We start from the raw sequence: 21,611 nt of genomic DNA, 5'->3' as shown, positions 1-21,611 counted from the left end.
TGGGTACTTTTAAAATAATAGAATTGGGCTGTCTTTTGATACTGATTTTTGATTTTGTTTTAAGAACTTAAATACAACATTTCTTGATAATGTAGAGATGGATTTATTTCTGGTTTACATAACATGTAGTACAGAGTTATATCATGTGAAGGTAATTTTTACAAGTTTATGATTAATTTCAAAATTACTACCATAAGTTACAGGTCTTCATAGAGTAGCCAGTGTTTCTCCCCTTCTACTTAACATCTGTATTTGCATGGAAAAATGGATTACAAATAACCCTCACTGATTTGGTGGGGGAATTATGGGTCAGAATAGAGTTGCTAGGGGATGGTTGGCACACACAGGCGCCTCCTTAGTTCAGGGGTCCTGGAGCCAGTCATCCCTACTCACAGCCCTCTTGAATGCCACACGAGCTCTCTGATCTTCCCGTACCCACTGTGCGTTCCTGGCATGCCCTTGTTCTTTTGAGCAGTGCTGGATTTTTATATTCATGAATTTGGCAGAATATATAAAAAATGACAACTTACTCTAGAGAACTTTTATATATACCCTCAGTTTATACTTTGTAATTTAACATCATAAAATGTCATCATTTTTCTCCTACAGAATGATTTAAAATGTAATCAGCTTGTAATTCAGAAGCAACAGTATATGCGTATGGACAGCTCAAGACTTTAGGAAACACTGACTTTTGTAGGTAGAGGATCTCATATAGAATTTTTTATTTGTTGCTGGGTTTTTTCACCCTTATTTCAAGCAGAAAAATAAGTTTGAAGAGTATTACCCTATCTAGATATTTTATGTGTAGGGAAATAATGGAACAAAGAAGAACTCACCAAGCAGTGGTATGGGCAATACTGCTTTGTTCTCTGAGGTTATTTTAGTTATTCTATTAGTACCCAGCCATAAATACAGTGACTAAAATAGTTACTTATGAACTAAATTGAAGAAAAAACCCTAATGTAAGTTTTAACTTTTTATTGCTAATAATCATGTTACTAAAACACTTCATATGATTTTTCATAAACATATAACATTTCTAGAATTAATTTAGAAAATTGTTTTCCCTCTTTGGGTGCCTGGAATTTTCCATGTTATCCTTATGACACTTTTAATGGTGAAACTTTTGAAAACAACTTTAAAGCCATATGTGTTGGGTATTTTTAAAAAACTAATATTACCTGATTTAAAAAGAATATATATTAAAGCCAATTTCAAGTAAAAAGGAATTCTTTATAGCTGTTGTCTCAATATTACTTGAGCAACTTTGAGTCTCCCAGTCTAAAGTTGCTTCTACTTTGTTTGTTAGAGATGTTTTTGAGGCTGTACTAACTTCTGATTTTTCTGGACATTATGTATCACTTAATTAAAATTGATTAAGAAGTGCCAGAGTAACATAAATCTTAGATTATTGTAGACTACCAGTCTGAATAAACATTTGGAGAAGGTGGATAATAAGCATTTCTACAGTAAAGAAAATAAAACTACTGATGGATAATAGAGTCTATATATTTTATATTTAAATAAATCAAATTCAGATTTCATACATAGGTGCATGTGACTAAAGTATAAGTAAGTATCTATGGGTCAAGTTCATGTTGTGGTTTTGTTTGATTAAGATCAGTTTCTTAGATGTACAGATACCTGATTTGGGTTCTGAAGGACTGGTTAAACATACATAAAAGAAAAGTTGTGTCTAGTAAGGAGAGGCAGAGAAGAATGAACCAACTTGCTTAGCTTTTAAATGCTTTTTTTTTTTTGTTTTGTTTTGTTTTGGTGGTCAGGGCTTTGTGTGTGTGTGTGTGTGTGTGTGTGCGTGTGTGTGCGCGTGCTTTAAAGAATCAAATTAACCTAAATAGAATAGAGTATGCTAACGGTTAAATAAAGATTGAGCAAACTTTATATTTACTAGTCTAAGAGTTTTTTTTTAAACTATTTTCTTAGTTTCTTTTTATGTATGTCACCCAGATGTTACATCTTGTCAGGGGAAAACATCTCATGGGTAACAGAAATGAACTGACAATTTTTTGTCCCCACTGACCACTTGAAGTGATAAGCCTCCCATCTTAAGAAAGACAGCTTTTGATATAAATATCCTTTAATTGAATTTACATTTTAAAATATACAGTGGTACAGTAGGTACCTACCCTAAATTTAAACCCCTCATATGAATTAAATGAAATTAATTGCCAGCCCTGACTTATATTTTAAAAATATGAATTCTCTGAAAAGGTACCACAGTGTTAATATGAGGGCCAGAAGTTTTCCTAAAATATCATATTTTTTACACTTACACACTGTCAAAGCTCAAGAACGTTTCCCTGTACTTCTCATACCTTCAGAAGCTTCTTGCCTCACTTTCCTTATGAATTAAGTATTTGTAGATGCTTGAAATGGGAATAGTCTCTTGGATGAGTTTTTCCTAGCCTGCTTAAACAGCCCAGAAATGTCTTATGAAAAAGCATATTAGTGTGTTGTATATAGTTACTTTCCTGGCTGAGGATTTTATCTGTGTTATTAGCACCCCTTGTCTCTAATTCAGGCATGGACAGAAATATTTATTAGATACTTCATTATGGGCTAAAATAGAGATGAAATGGAAAATAAAGGCACAGCACACAGGTTCAGTGTAGGACTAAGAGGGCTATGACAGAAGTATGAATAGGTGTCATAGGAGCTTGGAAACTGTGCCTCGTCTATGCTGGGCCTTCAGGAGGGAAGATTTCCTGGTGAGGCAACACTAGGGCCAAGTCTGGATCCTGAAGGATCCAGAATGCATTAGTTGGTGAAGATGAAGTTGGAGTGCAGGAAGGACTTGAGGCAATGGCAGTCTGTGAACATGCTGTATGTGGAAAGCACAGCAGTGTCACCAAAACCAAAACTAGGAGTCTGGGAATGGTTGAACTATGGTAATTCTAAAAGGCCACCTTTGAAGTCATGTGCACTCTCTTGGATTTTGGAAAGATCTGACATAATTGTAGTCATCTGAATACCAATTTGTTTCTTTTAAGATTTTTTTAAAATACAAGGAAGGGATTTCATTTTCTCATGTAATACAAACTGTGTGTGTTGGTACATCCAGAGCTGGTAGAGCAGCTCTGCTGGAAAAAAAAAAAGATCCTTCAGGTTTCCTACACCCCTGTCTTTAGGTATAGCTTTCATCCTGCTGCTTTCAATGGAAAGAAGTGTGGAAAGAAAATCATTTTCTTAGGAAGATTTGTCTTTTCTTTTTTTACTTTTTATAGGAAAGAATTTCAACTATTAAAGAGTTGCAAGAACAGTACAATGAATTAGTGTACCTTTCACCTGGATTCACCAGTTGTTGATATTTTGCCCCATTTGTTTTCTTTTTCTCAGCCTCTGTTTCTGAACTATTGATGCTAAGTAGCAGACCTAAATACTTCAGCACATATGTCCTAAGAACAGGAAAGAGTTATTACTTACATAACCATGGTACAATGATGCAATGCTATTAAAAAAACATAGCTCATATTCCCAGTTCCTTGTCTAGAGTAAACATATTTTTGTCTGCCTTGTGTTGGAAGACTGGAAGAGGAGGAGAGAATGGCTAGGGACTTTGTATTCCAGAGCTTAGCTCTCCCAAGCCACAAGAATTTTATCTTCTTTTTATATCTTCTTTTCTTCTTGCATCTAATTAGTATTTGATAAGTTTCACTTCAGGTAGTGATCTTGAGAGAAATATGACCCAATATCAGTTTTCTATCTCAGTTATGATTTTGTGGAAATGACATTACATCTTTGATTTCTCCTAGGGTATTTTAATGATAAATGTTATAAAGTCATAGGAAAAATATCTCCTAACCATGCTTTTCGTCAGAAGTTAGTACTAGAGGTTTTATTTGGTACACCAAGAGTGAGTGTTCTCCAGCATTAAGACAATTTTAAGAAAGTTGATCATGAGGCATTCAGTTTACTTCATATATTCATTTTCTACAGTTATTAGACATATAAGTGAATGAAATGTCTTATTTGGTAAGGCAATTATTTGTTTATGGTTAGTATGTTAGTGATGTTAGTATAATAACTAGCATAATTTTGAGACTTTTTCCATTTGTCTTTGTTCTGCCTACATAAGAAAATTGTGTGTATATGTATGTGTACATACATAGACCTACTTCCTTTTCTAAGATATATTTTGCATATTATTATGCATGTTTCAAATAAAATGTATCAAGTTTACCATCTCTTGACAACCTACAACAATTTTGCTATTTTTCTTTCAAGATGTATGTTATTTTAAGTAAGAATATGTGGTCTGATTTTGTTAAATTGCATTTTTGATAAAGTTGAGATGTTAAAAATTTACCTTTAGATAATTTTTTTAAAGGTTTTTTATTTTAAAACAGAAGAGATGGGAGTGAGAAGGAGGGAGAGAAACATCAGTGTGTGGTTGCCTGTCATTCATCCTCTACTGGGGACTGGCTGGCCAACCCAGGCGTGTGCCCTGACTGGGAATCGAACCTACGATCTTTTGGTTCACAGGCTGGCACTCAATCCACTAAGCCACACCAGCCAGTGCTAGATAATAATTTTGAAAAATCTTTGCAGTGTTTTTATAGATCATCAGTAGAAAGTACACATTTAAGAGCTTCATAGGAAATAAAGTAAATGATAAAATTATAGAAACAAGTTAGCTGCTAGATGATGCAATAGAACAAAACAGGAATGTAATTGTTTCTACTAGTCAAAGTACCTTAGTAAACTAAGGTCTCTGAACTTTTTTTGTTGCTGTCTCTTTGAAAAAAAATTTATTGATATTCAAATATAGTTGTCTCCATTGTCCCACAAGAAACAAAAACTTACGTTAGCTTATATGTAAGAAGAGATGTAAGAATGTCATTGCAGCTCACAGAATCTAATACTAGGTGAAGTCACACAGATTCACTGAAAGTGGGAAACAGAAAGCTAGCAGGAAGCAAGGCAAGTTTCTATCTCTTTTCTTTGGGCTACATGGTTTCTCATGTCTACAGCCCTTTCACTTAGTTCTTTTCTACAGAATGGCTTCCCTGCTCCCAACCCTGTCATGGAGGCTCTGCAGCAGCCAGCTGAACCTCTGTGTCTTCCTATGTTGAGATTCCTACTTTTGGCTGGTTCAGTTTGGGTGTACTCTTCTCAGTATCTGGGCATGGGGAGTTCCTTTGAGTCCTGCTGTGTCTATTCCTTGGCCATTTGTCTGTCTCATACCTGACAAAGGAGGAACTGGATTCCAGTGGCAGTGAAGGGGTGATTTTTTTTTTTTTTTGCCTCGTTGAATTTGATTTCTCTGAATTATATCCAAGGAGAAATAAAAAAGGTAGTCAGAAATATAGGTTTGGGTTTAGGAGCGAGATGTAAGTTAGAGCGATAGATCCAAAGTAATCAAAAGAGAAAAGATTGAAGTCATGACATTGGATGAGATTGCCCGGAAAAAGCATGTGTAGAGCAGGACTTCTTCACCTCAGAGGTTTTTGGATTAACTCCCTGAAATTGTGTGCAAAAATGTGTGTTTAAGTATTTTCTTTGGGACAGGTCCATGCTTTTTATAAAATTCTCAAATAGTTCTGTGATCCCAAAAGGTTAAGAACCAGTGTTAGAGAATGAGACAAAACACTTGAAACTAATAAAAAATAATATTAAATATAAACTGTAATCAAAAAAATTTTAAAAACTTAAAACAATTCACAAATCAAGAATTACAAAGGTTTGAGAAACATAAAGAAGTTCTATCTCATTATTAATAAAAATACAAAATAAAATGAGAAAAAATATTTCAGGGGCTGAGAGAGGAGTAGATTTTACACAAGGAGGGTGGGAGTGGGAGAAAGCCATTTCTAAGGAGAAATAGCTGGAAAATTAGGAGGAAACCAGGAACATATGCCCTTAGGGAAGCAAATTTATATAATTTATATATATATATATATAATTTTTTAATCTTCACACATCTTTGCAAGATAGATGTTACTGTTTTCATTTTTATAGGTATGAAATCCAGTGCATAAGGGTGGTTAAAAAAATTGCCCAAGTTCTCTAATATATGGCTATTAGATTTGAGCATGGATCTGTGTAAACCCAAATTTCGAATTTAGTATTACTCTATCATGCTATTCAGTAAGGCGTACTTGGGGGCCTTAATGGATGTACAGTTGCTTGTACTCTCTCCCCACATACAGTAAGAGTTCCTGACAAGATACTGGTCAGGGCTTTGCTTTGCTGTGCAGTGCAAAGATGGCATTGCTATACAATGAGCCCATCTCGTCTCTTCTCCATGTTCATTGTCAGTGTGTATTGCTTACTGTCCTGGTTATTCTTTTCCTTTTTCACCCTAAGTCCTTGTCATTTTTATCTGATTTCAGCTACCATGTCTGCAGTTGGCTGAATTATTGAGTTTTTAAAAATCTCTTCTCCCCTTTGTTCCTAACTCACCCTGGCTTTTGTGCAGAACAGCTGGCTATGTGTAGCTCTTGCCCAGCAATCAGACACTCCTTTCCAACATAAGAGAACTAATGGATTGGCCCCAGTAGGTTGATTACCTGGCTTTCCGTTCTTTTTGCTTTATTTAATCACTGCCTACTGCTCCTGGCTCTTGGGTGATGGAAAGAGATGCTTTTCCACCTCCATTTCCTGACTTGACTTTAGCTTTAGAGCAATGATTCTGTTGACACTGAAAGGGGTGACTTACTTCATAGGTGTTAAGAAAATTCTAAGGGAACTTGTAAGGAAAACTTTGCCTGATTCCTAAGACTTAAGTTAAATATTTTCCCAATTTTTTTAGGAGTAGACAGACTATTTTAGAGTAGAATATTTAGGAGTAGACATTTTGATAAGGTAAATATAGCTTTCATCATAGCTTTTAAATTTTACAGGCTAAATACTGTTTGCTTGTTGGGGGGCTGTATCTTGGCTTTTTAAGTCATGTTGGTGATTTCTCTCAGTTAATCATTTTTGCTTGTTATGCCCATTTAACAGTAAAGTCAGAATGATTTGTATAACTTAAAGGTAGTAGCTTAAAATATTTAAGAGCCTATATTAAACTTATATATTAAATAACTATTTGAAAGTTGTTTTACAAGTAGTGATTTATAACCTGGCAATTTCAAGACCTGTTTGTCCTTCCCCAACTACCTGTATTTGGAATTATCTGTTTTATTACCTATCATCATATATTTTTTCTTAAAAAAACACACTCTCTTATCATTTGTATTCTCTTTGAGGTAATGTTTCTCATGCCTCTTTTTTTTAATGCTTTATACTTTTAACACTTTAGAACTTCTAGTATATAAAAGTTATTTGTTGGGTGATAGCAGAATATGTTAATTGTTTTTGCCTCTCTGGTTCTTTAAATAATATTCTGAAGTTCTTACGGTAGCATAGTATCTACTTAGAATTTGGTAGCCACAATTTACTTTAACTTTGATGATTTATTATCTCTGAAGAAATAAAAAATCTTACGTACCTTGATTTAAAATATTAAATACATACTTTTGAAAAATTGGAGCACTAAGAATAGATCTTTTATGTTTTGACAAATAGGAACCATTTAGTTTCCTGAAATAAATTTTTAAGTTGAAACTTTAGAACAGAAAATTGAGCTCCCAACTTGGAAAAAATTGGTAGTAGAAATTATTTTGTCTTAAAACCATGTTAAATCAGAGCAAATATAAATTATAGGTAAATAAATAGGTTGACTATTATATATAAAAGAAAATGTATAGATTTGTCTGGAGAACAAGATATTAACTGTTATTGAAAATGTTCTCATTTGTGACAGCTCTAGAAGACTAGGTAACCTTTTTTTCCCTTTTACTTGAAAGATCTTTGGCATAGTTTTGAGTATAAGTTGTGGCCTAAAATGTTTAAAACAGAGTTTTGATCTAATCTACATTTTGCTCATTAAAAGTTTTACCTTGTTTTTCCACCACTGACAAATGATTTCTTGTCAGTGGTAAGTGATCTTCAGACCAAGTTGTTCATATATTATGTTTTTAGAAACATCATCAACATTTCATTTGAAACATAGATCTCTTTGCAAAGGATTTTATAAAAGCAAGTCATCACATTCTACCTTTATTAAAAAGCTTTTTTTTTGTTTTGTTTTTTTACTCTCCTGTTTATTTGCTTAAACTAGTCTTGGATGATTAGTCTCTCAATGGGATAGATGATATTATTATGTGTTCATAATTTACTTGGACCTTGCTGGCTATTTTCTGGGATATTTAAGATTTTCTATGTTGCTTATTGTTAGACTTTATTTTGTTAGCTCTGGATTGATATCACAGCTTTTCTGATCATCTGCATGGATAAGAATGAGAAATATAGGCAACAAATAATAGATGAGCTATCAGGTGGAAATTATGTTAGGATGGCTGCATATTGAAGAAATTTTCAGAATTTCAGTATTGGAAAAATTTGAGTTCTGCCATCTGTTTGGGTTTATTTAAGTTTATAGGTAAGCTGTTACCTAGCATATTTTAAATACCAGGTGATTGACCTAGTCACATATGCTTGCATTAAAAGCAGTGTATATCTAGTATAGCATAGATACTAATATGTTTATTCAAGGAAGAAATGATTGGTAGCATAGTTTTAGCTAACAATGCAACAAAACCCCAAATAACAATAGCTTAAAAATGATAGATGTTTATTTCTGTCTCATATAAAAATGTGGGGCTTGGCAGTCCAAAACCATAAGTGCTCAGGGATCTAGGCTTCTTCCAGCTCACTGTGCTGCAGTTCCTAAGGTGTGGACCTCATCCTCACGGCTACGGATTGACTAGTTTTTGACAGAGAAGCTTGGGGATGATAATTGGTAGGTCCATTAATCACTTATTTTTAAAATTTATATTGGACTTCCAAATTTAAACAAAGCTATCTTTACTGGTTATAATTTGGGGAAAACACTAGACTGTCAATGACTAGAAAGTATTTACTGCCACCTTGTACTCTGTGAGGCATGTCAACCACCTTGTTGGGGACTGTGACAAGCACATGCTGAATTGCCATAGTCTAGGAAAGGGTTGTGTAGCCATATGGAGAGTGGACCTATTTGCACATCAAGGTCCAGAGAGATTCTTACCCTCTTTGGGACTTTCCAGTGGTTCCAAACAGCTGGAGTCTGGTTATGAAGCTAAAAATAGAGTTAGAGATATAAGTAGTGGCCAGGTTATGAAAAACCATCTTGCTGTGCGTAGAAGCTTGAACTCTTTACAGAAGATTTTTAAACTACAGAGGGGTAGTAAAAATAATATGTCATTTTAGAAGGACAGTTTTAGATATAGTAGGGGCTAGTGGATTAGAGGGGTAAGACTAGAGGAAAAAGTGTCAGTAAGAAGACTTGCTTTTTTTCAGTCCAGAGCATGGATTATGAGCATGTCCACTTAGTAAGGCAGAGTCTATAAAACCTGTAGGCAAGTGGGATGTTAGGGGGAAAAGAAAGAAAAGGCCTGTGACTCCCAAGGTTTATAATTGATATTCTTAGTTGCAAACAAAATCAATCAACCTAAAGATCTTTTATTTCCTTGTATGTAGCATTTCAAATTTGCACAATCTGCTTATTCTTTAGATATCTCTGAGACTCAATTCATATTGGGGGAACAACTGGCCCACTTGTTTTGGTTTTAGTTTTTGCACATTTTGTGGGGAAATGATTCTTTGAAGAATAATTTTATAGGCTAGGAGACCTATAAAGCTTCATTATAAAGCTGATTTAATTTACTTTCCACTACATAACATTAAAACATTGAACTTGTATTCTAAAATATTGCATCTTTATTGTGGATTTAGTTGAGTTTTCTTGTGTTATAAGCAGACTTTAAAATCATTTAAAATTTTGTTTGAACATTGGTTTAGTAATTGATTGGTTTAGATTATGGAGTACTTAGTAGGTTTAACTGCTGGCATCTTTGTCTCTGCAAGTGTTTCAGTACATTTCCCCACAGGAGAAAAATGCATCCTTTTTCAGGTTCTAAATTGCCTGTAGGATTCTTCAACTACTTTTCATTAGATAGCTATTGAGCTCCTAGAACATGCTAAGCACTGATCTAAAAACTGGAGAAAGGTAAATCGGACCCCCTCTCCTCCCTTATTCACTGAAGAGTCATTCTAAGTATAATTCTAGAAAAAGGAGTCTATAAATAAGCCTTAAATGTGGATTTAGCTTACATACTATCTTTGTAACTAATATAAAGTAAACTCTGTTCTTAAAAGTCCTTGTAACACAGACATTTCTTTCACACTGTACTTGCATAACTAGATTTGTATGTAATGTAGTTATTTAGGGGGCATGCTCTGCCTTGTAGATTGCTTTGGGTTGTAACCACTTGCTGATCAGGAACCAGAATTTAAGAAGAAAAGGAAGGACTTCTTGTTTCCAGTTCTGCATGTAAGGAGCTTAGAAGTCACCACTACAGTGTGACAAGTAAAAATCTGAACAGACTGTAAAATCCACAATTTTTTTGGATTCATAAGAGAGGGGAAGACACAAGGTAAACCACTGTCGTATGAGATGGGTGAATATAAGGAGTCAAGGCTTATTGGAGCAAAGACTGCCAAGCAGAAACTAGTGTAGGAACCAGTGCCTGAGTAGGAAAACCTGAACTGTAATTGATGAATTTCAGGAGGCTCTGTGTGGATGAATTTGAGACTTAAAATCTCCAAGGGGATCAAATCATAGGGGGCCCCCATCATAAACTGAGATTTAGCTCCAGAAACTAGACTAGGTTCTTACAGTAAATATTGGAGAAAAATCCTCTTGGGCTTCTGGCAAGGACAAGGAAAAAGGAACCATTTTGAAATACATCAGGGCACTCTGTTGTTCTTAACAAGTCCTGTCCTCAGGGGAAACTAGTTAACCAGAGCCTTACCTACTGGGATATTATTAGAGTTTAACTGACTTGGCAAAGGGAAATAATCAACTGTAGCTGACTCTAGCCATGCTGCCCCACCCAAGGGAGGATTAAAAAAAAAAAAAAATCAACCCAAAGAACATTTGCGAAGTTCACAGACCAGAGGCACAGGGTCACTGAAAGACTGAGTCCTAATAATAGAACTATAAAATGTTTCCTCTCTCTTGACCTCACCATCACATTACTGAAGGCCTGTTTTCCTTATTTCTTTTGTCTAGTTTATGATGTCATATTCCAGATATCAAGAAAACATTACAAGTAATACTAAAAGGCAAAACCCCCACAATTTGAAGAGTACAGTAAGTTTCAGAACCAGCCACAGCAATGATGTTGGAATTATCAGACCAGGGATTTAAAACAACTGTGATTTTTATGCTAACAACTCGAATGGATAAAGAACAGCATACAAGAACAGATGAAAAGTGTGAGCAGAAAGATAGAAATCCTACAAAAGAACCAAAGAGAAATGCTAGAGATCAAAAACACTGTAATAGAAATAAAGAATATCTTTGTTGGGCTTATTAGGTGACTGGACATGGCTGAGGAAAGAATCTGTGAGCGAGAATATATATCAATAGAAACCTCTAAAACTGAAAAGGAAATAGAACAAAGACAAATGAAATGGAACAGAGTATCCAAGGTTTGTGGAGAAACTACAACAGATAACAATATACACACAATGGTGATACAAGAGGAAAAGGACCAGAAGAACTACCTGGCACAATAATGATTGAAAATATCCCCAAATTAACATCAGACAAACCACAGATCTAGAAAGCTCAGAGAATGCCAAGTAGGATAAATATGAAAAGAAAAAGAAAAACTACACTAGACATATAATTTTCAAATTACAGAAAATCAAAGATAAAGAAAAATCTTGGGCCCTGGGTGGGTTGCTCAGTTGGTTAGACAGTTGTCCCAATACACTCAAGGTTGCGGGTTCGATCCCCAGTCAGGGCACATACAAAAATTAACCAATAAATTTATAAATAAGTGGAACAACAAATTGATCATCCTCTCTCTCTTTCTCTCTCCCTCTTTCTCCCTTTCTCCCTTCCTTTCTCTAAAATTAATAAATAAAACTTAAAAGGAAAAAAAAATGAAAAATCGTGAAAGAAGCCAGAAGAATAAAATGCCCTACCTATAGAGAAAGATAAGAATTATATGCAGCTTTCCAGGAACCCAGCAAACAAGAAGAGAGTGAGTAGAGTGAAATATTGAAGTGTTGAGAACATAAAACCACCAACCTGGAATTCTGTACCCTGTGAAATTATCCTTCAAAAGTGAAGGAGATACAAAAATTTTCTCAGATAAACAAAAATTGAGGGAATTTATTCCTAGTAGATCTGCTATGCAAGAAATATGAAAATAAGTTTTTTGAAGAGAAGGAAAATTTTATGTGTGTCAGAAACCTAGATCTATATAAAAAAAGAGTAAATGAAGGTAAAATAAAAGTTGGTTATTCTTTTTTGATGTAACAGGTAGTTTGTTCAAAATACTAACAGCAACAGTATATTGTGTTATGTGTGTCTATCCTGTGTATTTATGTATGTTTATTTTTAGTGAAATAAATGACAATAATGTTTTAAGGGTGGGAGGGAATAATTAGGATTATCTTATTTGGTTATTAGAAGTTACTTACACTACTCATGAGGTGATGTATTATTTGGACATGGATAAATTATAAATGTATATTGCAAACTAGGGCAGTCACTAAAAAAAGTAAAAAAGTGTAACTGACATGCTAAAATAGGAGAGAAAATGGAATGATGTAAAATAATTAAAACCACAAAAATGGCAGAAAAAGAGTGGAAGACAAAAGTAGAAGCAAAGAACAAGGACAACAAATAGAGGAAAGTAATGAATGTGGTAAACATAAAATCAACTATATCAATAATCACCTTAATGTTGGTGCTCTAACTGTCCCAATTAAAAGAGTGTATCAAAAAGCATGGCCCAAGTATATGTGGTCTATAAGAAACCCACTTTAAATATAAAGACATATATAGATTAAAAGTAAATGGATGGAGAAAAATATACCATGCTAACACTAATCAAAAGAAAGCAGGGGTAGCTATATTAATTTCAGATAAAACAGGCTTCAGACCAAAGAAAAAATCAGCAGAGATAGAGAAGGACATTGCATAATGATAAAGGGGTCAGTTCTCCAAGAATATGTAGAAGCACGTAACATGTATGCACCTAACAACGGAGAATCACACTATGTGAACCAAAAACTAGCAGAACTGTAAGGAGAAATAGATGAATTCCACTGTCATAGTTGGAGACTTCAACACTAAAAATTGGGCAGATTTCAGGCAGAAAGTCCGTTAAAGGCATAGTTAAGCTCTATAACATCAATCAACTGAATATAGTCGACATCTATAGACTGACTCATTCAACAACAACAACATACATATTTCTCTCAAGCTCACTGAATATTCACCAAGATAGAACACATTCTGGGTCATAAAACCCACCTTAACAAATTTAAAAGAACAGAAATCATGCAGTGTTGCTTCTAGTACACAGTAAAATTAAACTAGAAAGAAATGCAGGAAGATAACTGGAAAATCCCCCAAATGTGTGGGAATTAAAGAACACACTTATAAGGAGCACATAGGTCAAAGAAGAAATTTCAAAAGAAATTTTAAAATATTTTGAACTAAATAAAAGTGAAAGTCCAATTTTTAAATTTGTGGGATAGGATGAAAGCAGTGCTCAAAGGGACATTTATATCATTGAATGCATACATTAATAAAGAAGAAAACTTGAAAATTAATAATCTAAATTTCCAGTGTAGGAAATGAGAAAAAGAATGAATTGAATTCAACTAAGTAGAAAAAAGGAATAATAAGAATAAGAAATCAAATTAATTAAAAATGGGAAATCAGTAGATAAAATCAATGAAACCCAAAGTTAGTTTTTTGGAAAAAGCCAGTAACATAAGCTTCTGCCAGACCTACTGAAAAAGAGAGAGAAGACACAAATTCCTAATATTAGACATGAAAGAGGAAACATCACTACCAATCCCATGGAAATGGAAAGCATAGAAAAGAAAAACTGTGAACACTATGAATAGTGCTATGAACAAATTTAATAGCCTAGATAAAATGGACTGATTCCTTGAAAGGAATAAGATAATCTGCCTCTTCAGATTATCTATATCTTCCTGTGTGAGTTTTGGCAGATTGTGGATATGGCAAATTGATTTTAAAGTTTATGTGGAGAGGCAAAAGACATAGTATAGTCAACAAAACATTAAAGGCAAAGAACGAAGTTGGAGGAATGACCCTACTTGACTTCTTGAATACTAACTACAAAACTACAGTAATCAAGGTAGTGTGCTCTTAGTGAAAGAATAAGCAAATAGATTAATGGAATAAAATATAAAGCCCAGACATAGACCCCCATAAACACAGTCAACTGATCTTCGACAAATGCAATTTTATTGCAAAGGCAATATAATGGAACAAAGATATTTTCCTCAATAAATGATGCTAGAACAACTGAACATCCATATCTCAGTAAATGAATCAGACATAGACCTTACATCCTCCACAAAAATGTTTCAAAAGGACCATGGATCTAAATGTAAAATGCAAAACTATAAAACTCCTAGAAGGTGATATGGGAGAAAAATCTAGATGACTTTAGATATGGTGATGTCTTCTTGGATAGATACACCAAAGGTTTGATTCATGAAAGAAATAATTGTGAAGCTGGACTTAATTAAAATTAAAAATGCTTGCTCTGTGACATACAACATTACTATAGTTGGAAGACAAGCTACAGAATAGGAACATATATTTGCAAAAGACACATTTGATAAAGAACTGCTATTCAAAATATTCTTCAACAAACTCTTAAACTTAATAAGAAAATAAAATGGACCAAAGACCTTAACACACTCCTCACTAAAGGAGATGTATTAATGGAAATAAGCACATAGAAAGGTGCTTCACATCATATGTCATCAGGGAAGAGCAAATTAAAACAAGAACAAAATGCAACAGTACACTTATTGGTTTGTCAAAAATGTAGAACACTGACAACACAAAATGCTGGTGAAGGTGTAGAACAACAGGAACTCTCATTCATTATTGTTGGGAATAGAAAATGGTACAGCCTCTTTGGAAGATAGTTTGGTGCTTTCTTACAGAACTAAGCATACTTTTACCAATATTTAACAGTTGTGTGCCTTGGTATTTACTCAAAGGAGTTGAAAACTTACATCCACACAAAACTTGCATGTAGATATTTATAGCAGCTTTATTCATAATTGCCAGACTTGGAAGCTATCAAGATATCCTTCAGTAGGTGAATAAATAAATTGTGGTGCATTTAGACAACTGATTATTATTTATTGCTGTGAAGAAATGGGCTATCAAGCCATGAAAAGCATGGAGGAACCTTAAGTGTATACTACTAAGTGAAAGAAGCCAATCTGAAAAGTCTACATACTGTATGATTCCACTCATATGACATCTAGGAAAACCAAAGCTGTGGAGACAATTAAAAGATCAACTGTTGAAAGGGGTGTTGGGGAAGGGATGAACAGGCAGAGCACAGAGGATTTTTAGGCCAGTGAAAATACCCTGTATAATATTATAATGATGGATATATAAAGTGATTAAGACTCTTGAGTTTTAAAATTAGATTTGAGTACAAATACCCTTCCTGCCACTAACTAGTTATCCTAATATTACATCATCTTATTTATCATTGCTAAACTCCAGCTCCTTATCTATAAAATGGGTGTTATCTGCAGGTTTTATGCATGTTATTGTGAAAAGTAACTGAGAAAATACATATCAAGCAGTTAGTAGTGTAGTGCTTAACCAACAGCAGGCACTAAAAAATAGTACATGTATAATAAAAAAAAATAGTACAATAGTAAGTTGGTCACTACTTTTCCTAGGCCAAGATTTTAAAGTATTGTGGAGACAGTTTGGGATTTAAATATGAGGGGGCCCCCCAAAAAATCCAGAATTATTTTCTGGAGGGTGGGCTGCTTGTAGTACAGGCTTCCTCTGCTAGGTGACTTCTAGGAACCCGTCTGTATCAGTGTACCAGCTGGTGTTGTAGTGAGAGGCTGTGTTCAGCTTCAGTGAATTTTTTTTAAAACACTTTCATCATGTTTGTTTCATGATGGGTGATTTACAAGAGCACTTGCCCACACTGTCCTGAGTGTTCAGCAGTTTTTGACCAAAAATGACATGGCTCCTGTGCCTCACCTTCCCTGTTCTCCTCATCTCTCCCGAGTGATTCCCCCTATCCTGGATGAAAAAAGCCAAAGGAAAACGTTTTGCTGATGTAGAAGAGATGAAACAAAAAAAAATAGCAGAAACACTAAAAGATATAAAAATCAATGAGTTTAAAAACTGTTTTGAGCAGTGAATAGAAAGAGTATCTGTTTTCTTCACCTTCTAGGCTTTTATTGGAGGCTAGTCAGCCAGCCTTATAGTAGAAAGAGAATAGAATCTGAGCCCTGGCCAGGCCATTTGCTCACTTTGCACCTGAGCAAGTTATTGAAGTTTTCCTAGGCTCTCTTCTGTCCCTGTAAATGGTGATAATACCTGCCTCACAGGGATACTGTCAAGATGGAGGGTAATAACATGGATATACCTGTAATCATATTTTCATGATGACATGTAGTACAGTGTGGAATGCAGCAGCCATTCTGTGTTCCCAGCCCCAAGTACTTGGTGTCAGCACTTATCTCTGGCTGAGGTCACAGAGAATTCAGAGGCAGACTTAGGTGAATCTTGGGAATGTATTCATTGACAACAAATTGCCATTTGACATCAAAAGAGAAGACTATAACATTTTTACACACCAAGTTCAAAGAAATAGATTTCCCCCAATCGTCTTTCTGGAATACAGTATCTATTTCAGTTGAGCCTTGTTTCGGTTCTCTCTGAGATTTTAACAACCCACATGCTATAGCAAACATACTGTTGGGTTGGCCAAAAAGTTTGTTTAGTTTTTTTCATAAAATAAAAAATATATTTTTCATTTTCACCAATAACTTTATTGATTTGGGTGTTTTGAGTATGTCAGCTCTCTCCCATGTGGTATAACATTGGCTGTTCTCAATTAATGTCTCAATTTGAATGCTATCAGCTTCAACTGGTACCTGACCTTGAAGCATTGTCCAGTGAGAAATCTCCAGCATGAACATTTGCAAACCATTTTTGACACATTCAATCAGTCACAGCACTTTCTCCATACACCACACAAATCTTTTTTGTGTGTTTCAGTTCATTTTTACCTGTCTTGAAATAATAAAGAATAATATGCCAAAAATGTTCCATTTTCAATATTAATCTTCCATTTTCAGTATTAAAATGGCTACATATTCACCAATTTTGAAAAGTTTGTTTTTTAATGCACACTGATACAACAATTGTCACAATACAATTTAACAAAGTTGTTTTGAATGAAGTTAAAGACAACTAAGTGCTACCAGAGCCATCTTACAGGAAAAAAAAACTTTTTGGCCAACCCAATATTTTCAAGAAAGCCTGAGGAAGAGATTTGATTCTTCTTTCTATGAGTCCCATCTGGACTTTTCTTCTGTTAGACTTTTGACATTTTATGACCTGTAATATCTTAAGTTATGTTCTTGATTTTCAAGTTCTTGGTTGAACACTTTGTATCTGTATGTGACCTAGCCCTTTGCCTTAACCCTAAATTGCATAATCCTTAGTTAGAAGACAGAGGAAAGGAGGCCCTGGTTTCTGTATACCAGGCACTAAGGTCATGAAGAAGTGAATGCCTCAATGGCATTGTATGCAGGAAAAAAGTGAGAGTACACTAGAGCATATTATTCATAATAAATACCTCTGACCAGGAAAACAAAGGAGCAGAGACTGGTGGGGAAGAAGCCAGGTTTGGGCATGTTTTTAATTCTCTGCCAGAACACCTCACCTTCGCTCTACTTTAATATCCTTCTACTTTGAACCTATGTCTCTTTTGTGAAGAAATCAGTCATCTCTTCCCCACCTCCAAGTGTTCAGTGTTGTTCCTGAAATATTAGTTAAATCTGGTATGGGAATGAACCACTCTTCATGTCTCTGAAAGGGATGGAGCAGATGTGACCCTTTGTGTATGTTAGTAACCAAATCCACAAGGACCCTTTCTGATCACTTAGCAGTCATAGTGCTGAGCTCTGGGAGGTTTGGCTATTTTCTTACACCAGTTATCTTGGAAACACATTTAGAATATGGCCCTTGACATTGGCCCTTTACTGAAGGAATCACAGGCAACTGTAATTGAAGGATGACATGGTGTCTTTGAGTACACTTTTAAAATGTTTTCTAAGATCACTCTTGTATGGGAGAAGAATTATTTTCCCTCTACCCTTCTGAGTTCTAAGCTGAGACACCTGTAACAGAAGACAGATTAACAAGAGAAAACGTTTATTAAAATATATATGCCTCTTGTACACATGGGAGATACCTAGGAATAAAATAAGTAACTCAAAGAGGTAGATTTAGAATTTAGGCTTAAAGTACATCTTAATGGGGGGAAGGGGAGGGAGGCAGACAGAATAAATGATTTTTAGGAAACATGGGTGGGAGGTAGTTTGTGACAAAGTTTGTCTCGGTGGTGTGGACTTCAATCTCTCGTGATGAGAGTCAGTGCTCTCTGATGAAACTGCTGAGGAGAGGTTATGAGAGTTGAGTCCTTTGTGGAGGATGTGTTTTTAGGCAGATACGCGGGGAATTCATAGAAAGCCTGTGCCTGCATTTGCTGTTTTTCAGGTGCCTACAACTCAAAACTATCAATATGCCAAGTGGTAGTGTGGGGTTGGCTGGTTCTGCTGCCCTTTACCTTAAGTGTCCAACAGTCAAAACTGGCATATTTGAAGGCCCTCTTGAAATGAAGCATATCTAATTTCAGCTTAATTCCTTAGGTATATGTAGAAAAATGTGTAAGATCTGGAAATTTTGTAATAAATTTTATATTCCACTCCCTCACCAAAGGAAACCAAATAAACCTATGCAGTCACAAATATTTCGTAGTTGCAAGCTTCCCTGGAGTGGTGGCATTGAAAGTGACCATAAACTCCTGCTCTTTTTCTGTCTACTAAAATTCATAAGATGAGCCCTGGCTGATGTGGCTCAGTGGATTGAGTGCTGGCCTGTGAACCAAAAGTGTCCCTGGTTCAATTCCCAGTCTAGGGCGCATGCCTGGGTTATGGGCCAAGTTGCCAGTGGGGGATTCGAGAGGCAACCACACACTGATGTGTATTTCCCTATTTTTCTCCCTTTCTTCCCCTCTCTAAAAATAAATAAAATCTTTTAAAAAATAGAATAAGGAAATAAAATTTATAGGATGGCTTTCCTTTTGGCCTCTGCATAAATTAGAACTGTTTATTGTTGGTTGAAAATTAAGATCTCCATTGTCTAAATCATGTCAGGGTAGTTCCTAGTTAACATAAGAATATATTACATGCTTTAACATGACACCCACAATTAATAAGTCAGTAATAACAACTTTCCTGTGAGGATTTTAAAAAGACCATAAACCATTTTCATGTTATATGAAGTTTCATTTAGTCTCACAGTATTTTAAATTACTCTTCACCTTTGTACACCTTTTGGGGGTGGGTTCCTGACACCTCACTATCGTAGTTCACAGAACTGTTTCCTATTCCAGTCTTATTTCACACCTGTGATAACTTTGGGCTGATATCAGAGGGGAGAGCAAGACAGTAAAACCGCTTAGACCAGCCCTTTCCCCTTATTCTGTACCTCTGTGGAGAAAGGCAGGATCACATTTACTGGTAGATGCTGGTGGCACTGAAAGGTTGTTCCCTGGAGGTACTCAGACCAGGGGAGCTTGAAAAACCAGTCGAAGAGAGTGGGGAAGACACAGACCCCCTTGTACCTTCTGCTTGTCCATGGGCAAGGTGACCTCCCACACAGTGCCTTTCCATTAGCCCTCATGTTAACATACGAAGTGTCTTCATCCCACAACTCTGGAGTCAGTGAGGTGGTGGAGCTGGATGGCAAACCCCAGGTCTCCATGCTAAAACTCATACTTTTTTTCTTATGATAGAGGGAAACTTTTAGATATTCTTGTCCTTATTAAAAAGTTCAAAAACAAAAGTTTGGGCAAGTCATTCACAGAAAATCAGGTAAAGATTGTTTTCTGTCCTGGAATTAACAGTGATATCTGTATGTAATTTAGAGCAAGGAATTCACATATTGTGAATTCATATTCAATTTATTTTCTCCAGGAGAACATCATGACTTGTCTATAAAATGGGAATAGTGTGTCTCCGCTCTGTGATTGCTCTGTAGATTGAGTACAGCCGTCTCTGAAGGTTTAGACTGGGCCAGGACAAAGTCAGTGCTCTCTAACACGCAGCTCTTACCAAGTGCTGTGATTCTTGATGTTATTTTTGGTGGGTGATTTTCATGTGCTTTTGTGTTCATCCCCAGATATAGATACTTGTATTCTCTAACACCAGGGAGTGTGTTTTTAATGTATCAGCCCACTTATGTGGAATCATACTTAAATTCATTTTTAAACTTCTTGAATTGCAGAAGTGGCTGCAGCAGTAAACAAGGCTTTTACCTAAACAGTAAAGTAGGCTTCACCTGAGAAGTAATTGCATTGCTTTCTAGTCATATGCAGCATTACTTGTTTGTGTGTGTAATGACTTGCTTGTATATTTTAAATAGAGTGTTTAAACTTCATACAGACTAGGTACTTCTGAAATTTGGAAAGGATTTGTTTACTACAGCTAGTTTATTAATTTTTATGTCTTAAAATACAAGACAGTGTATATTATATTTTGATCTTAAAAGAGATTCTTTGTCATTTAAAATCTAATTTACCTTATTTGATTATTGTATTATTTTAGGGAATATCTTGGTAAACAGCTCCAATCTGAGCAACCTCAGACTGCTGCTGCCCGAAGCTGAAGTGTGCCCTCCAGCCTTCCCATTTCACCCGTGACACAGCACCTGGAGTGTGAATCTCAGTAATTAAATGAATTGTCATTTTGTTTGTAACTTTCTTCTGTTGCATAGCTTTCCCACTGCTGATTTCTGGTAAAAGTGTTTGCCCATTAACTTGTATAAAAGAGTAGGTGCTTTCTGTCTCTAAGAAAAATATTAGTGTTACATATATTGCCTGTATTTCTATATTTATTCTCTGGAAATGAATATGGTTATTAAAGGATTCTCACTCCAATGGTTCTCTTTTTACTCATTTTGTACTTGGACTTTAACAAAAATTACATATTATCCCAATCAAATTGGGAGAAGGGTTGCAAAGTAGTGAATGGCAAATACGAGGGGGTCTCCCCCAAAACAATTATCTTCTGAGTGTTCTAGGAACCCCTCTGTATCAGTGTACTAGCTGGTGTTGTGAGAGGCTGTGCTCGGCTTCAGTGAATTTTTTTGAAGACTCTTTCAGCGCATTTGCCCATTACATGATGGGTGATTTACAAGCACACTTGCCCACACTGCACTGAGTGTTCAGCAGTTTTTGACCAAAAACAACATGACCCTCGTGCCCCACCCTCCCTGTTCACCCAGTCTGGCCCTAAGTGACTTCTTTTTGTTTCCCTAGATGAAAACAGTCCTCACAGGGACATGTTTTGCTGATGTGGAACAGGTGAAACAAAAAAATGGCAGAAGCACTAAAAGGCATCAAAATCAATGAGTTCAAAAACTGTTTTGAGCA

At 35.4% G+C, this 21,611-nt stretch overlaps 1 protein-coding gene across 3 annotated transcripts in view; it reads left to right on the top strand.

Annotated features, from left to right (window-relative positions):
* Positions 1-21,116, top strand: part of ATP6V1H (ATPase H+ transporting V1 subunit H) — a 127,832-nt gene extending 106,716 nt beyond the window's left edge. For all 3 annotated transcript variants that reach the window (XM_045849491.1, XM_045849489.1, XM_045849490.1), the window contains one exon: positions 20,785-21,116. In XM_045849491.1, the coding sequence (XP_045705447.1) occupies positions 20,785-20,845 (61 nt within the window). In that variant the 3' untranslated portion in view covers positions 20,846-21,116. The remainder of the gene's footprint in view (positions 1-20,784) is intronic.
* Positions 21,117-21,611: the final 495 nt, after the last annotated feature.

The sequence above is a fragment of the Phyllostomus hastatus genome, unplaced genomic scaffold (assembly GCF_019186645.2).
Source record: "Phyllostomus hastatus isolate PE091 unplaced genomic scaffold, TTU_PhHast_1.1 phas_contig_65, whole genome shotgun sequence".
Taxonomy (NCBI): domain Eukaryota; kingdom Metazoa; phylum Chordata; class Mammalia; order Chiroptera; family Phyllostomidae; genus Phyllostomus; species Phyllostomus hastatus.
This window is presented reverse-complemented; position numbering and strand designations above follow the sequence as displayed.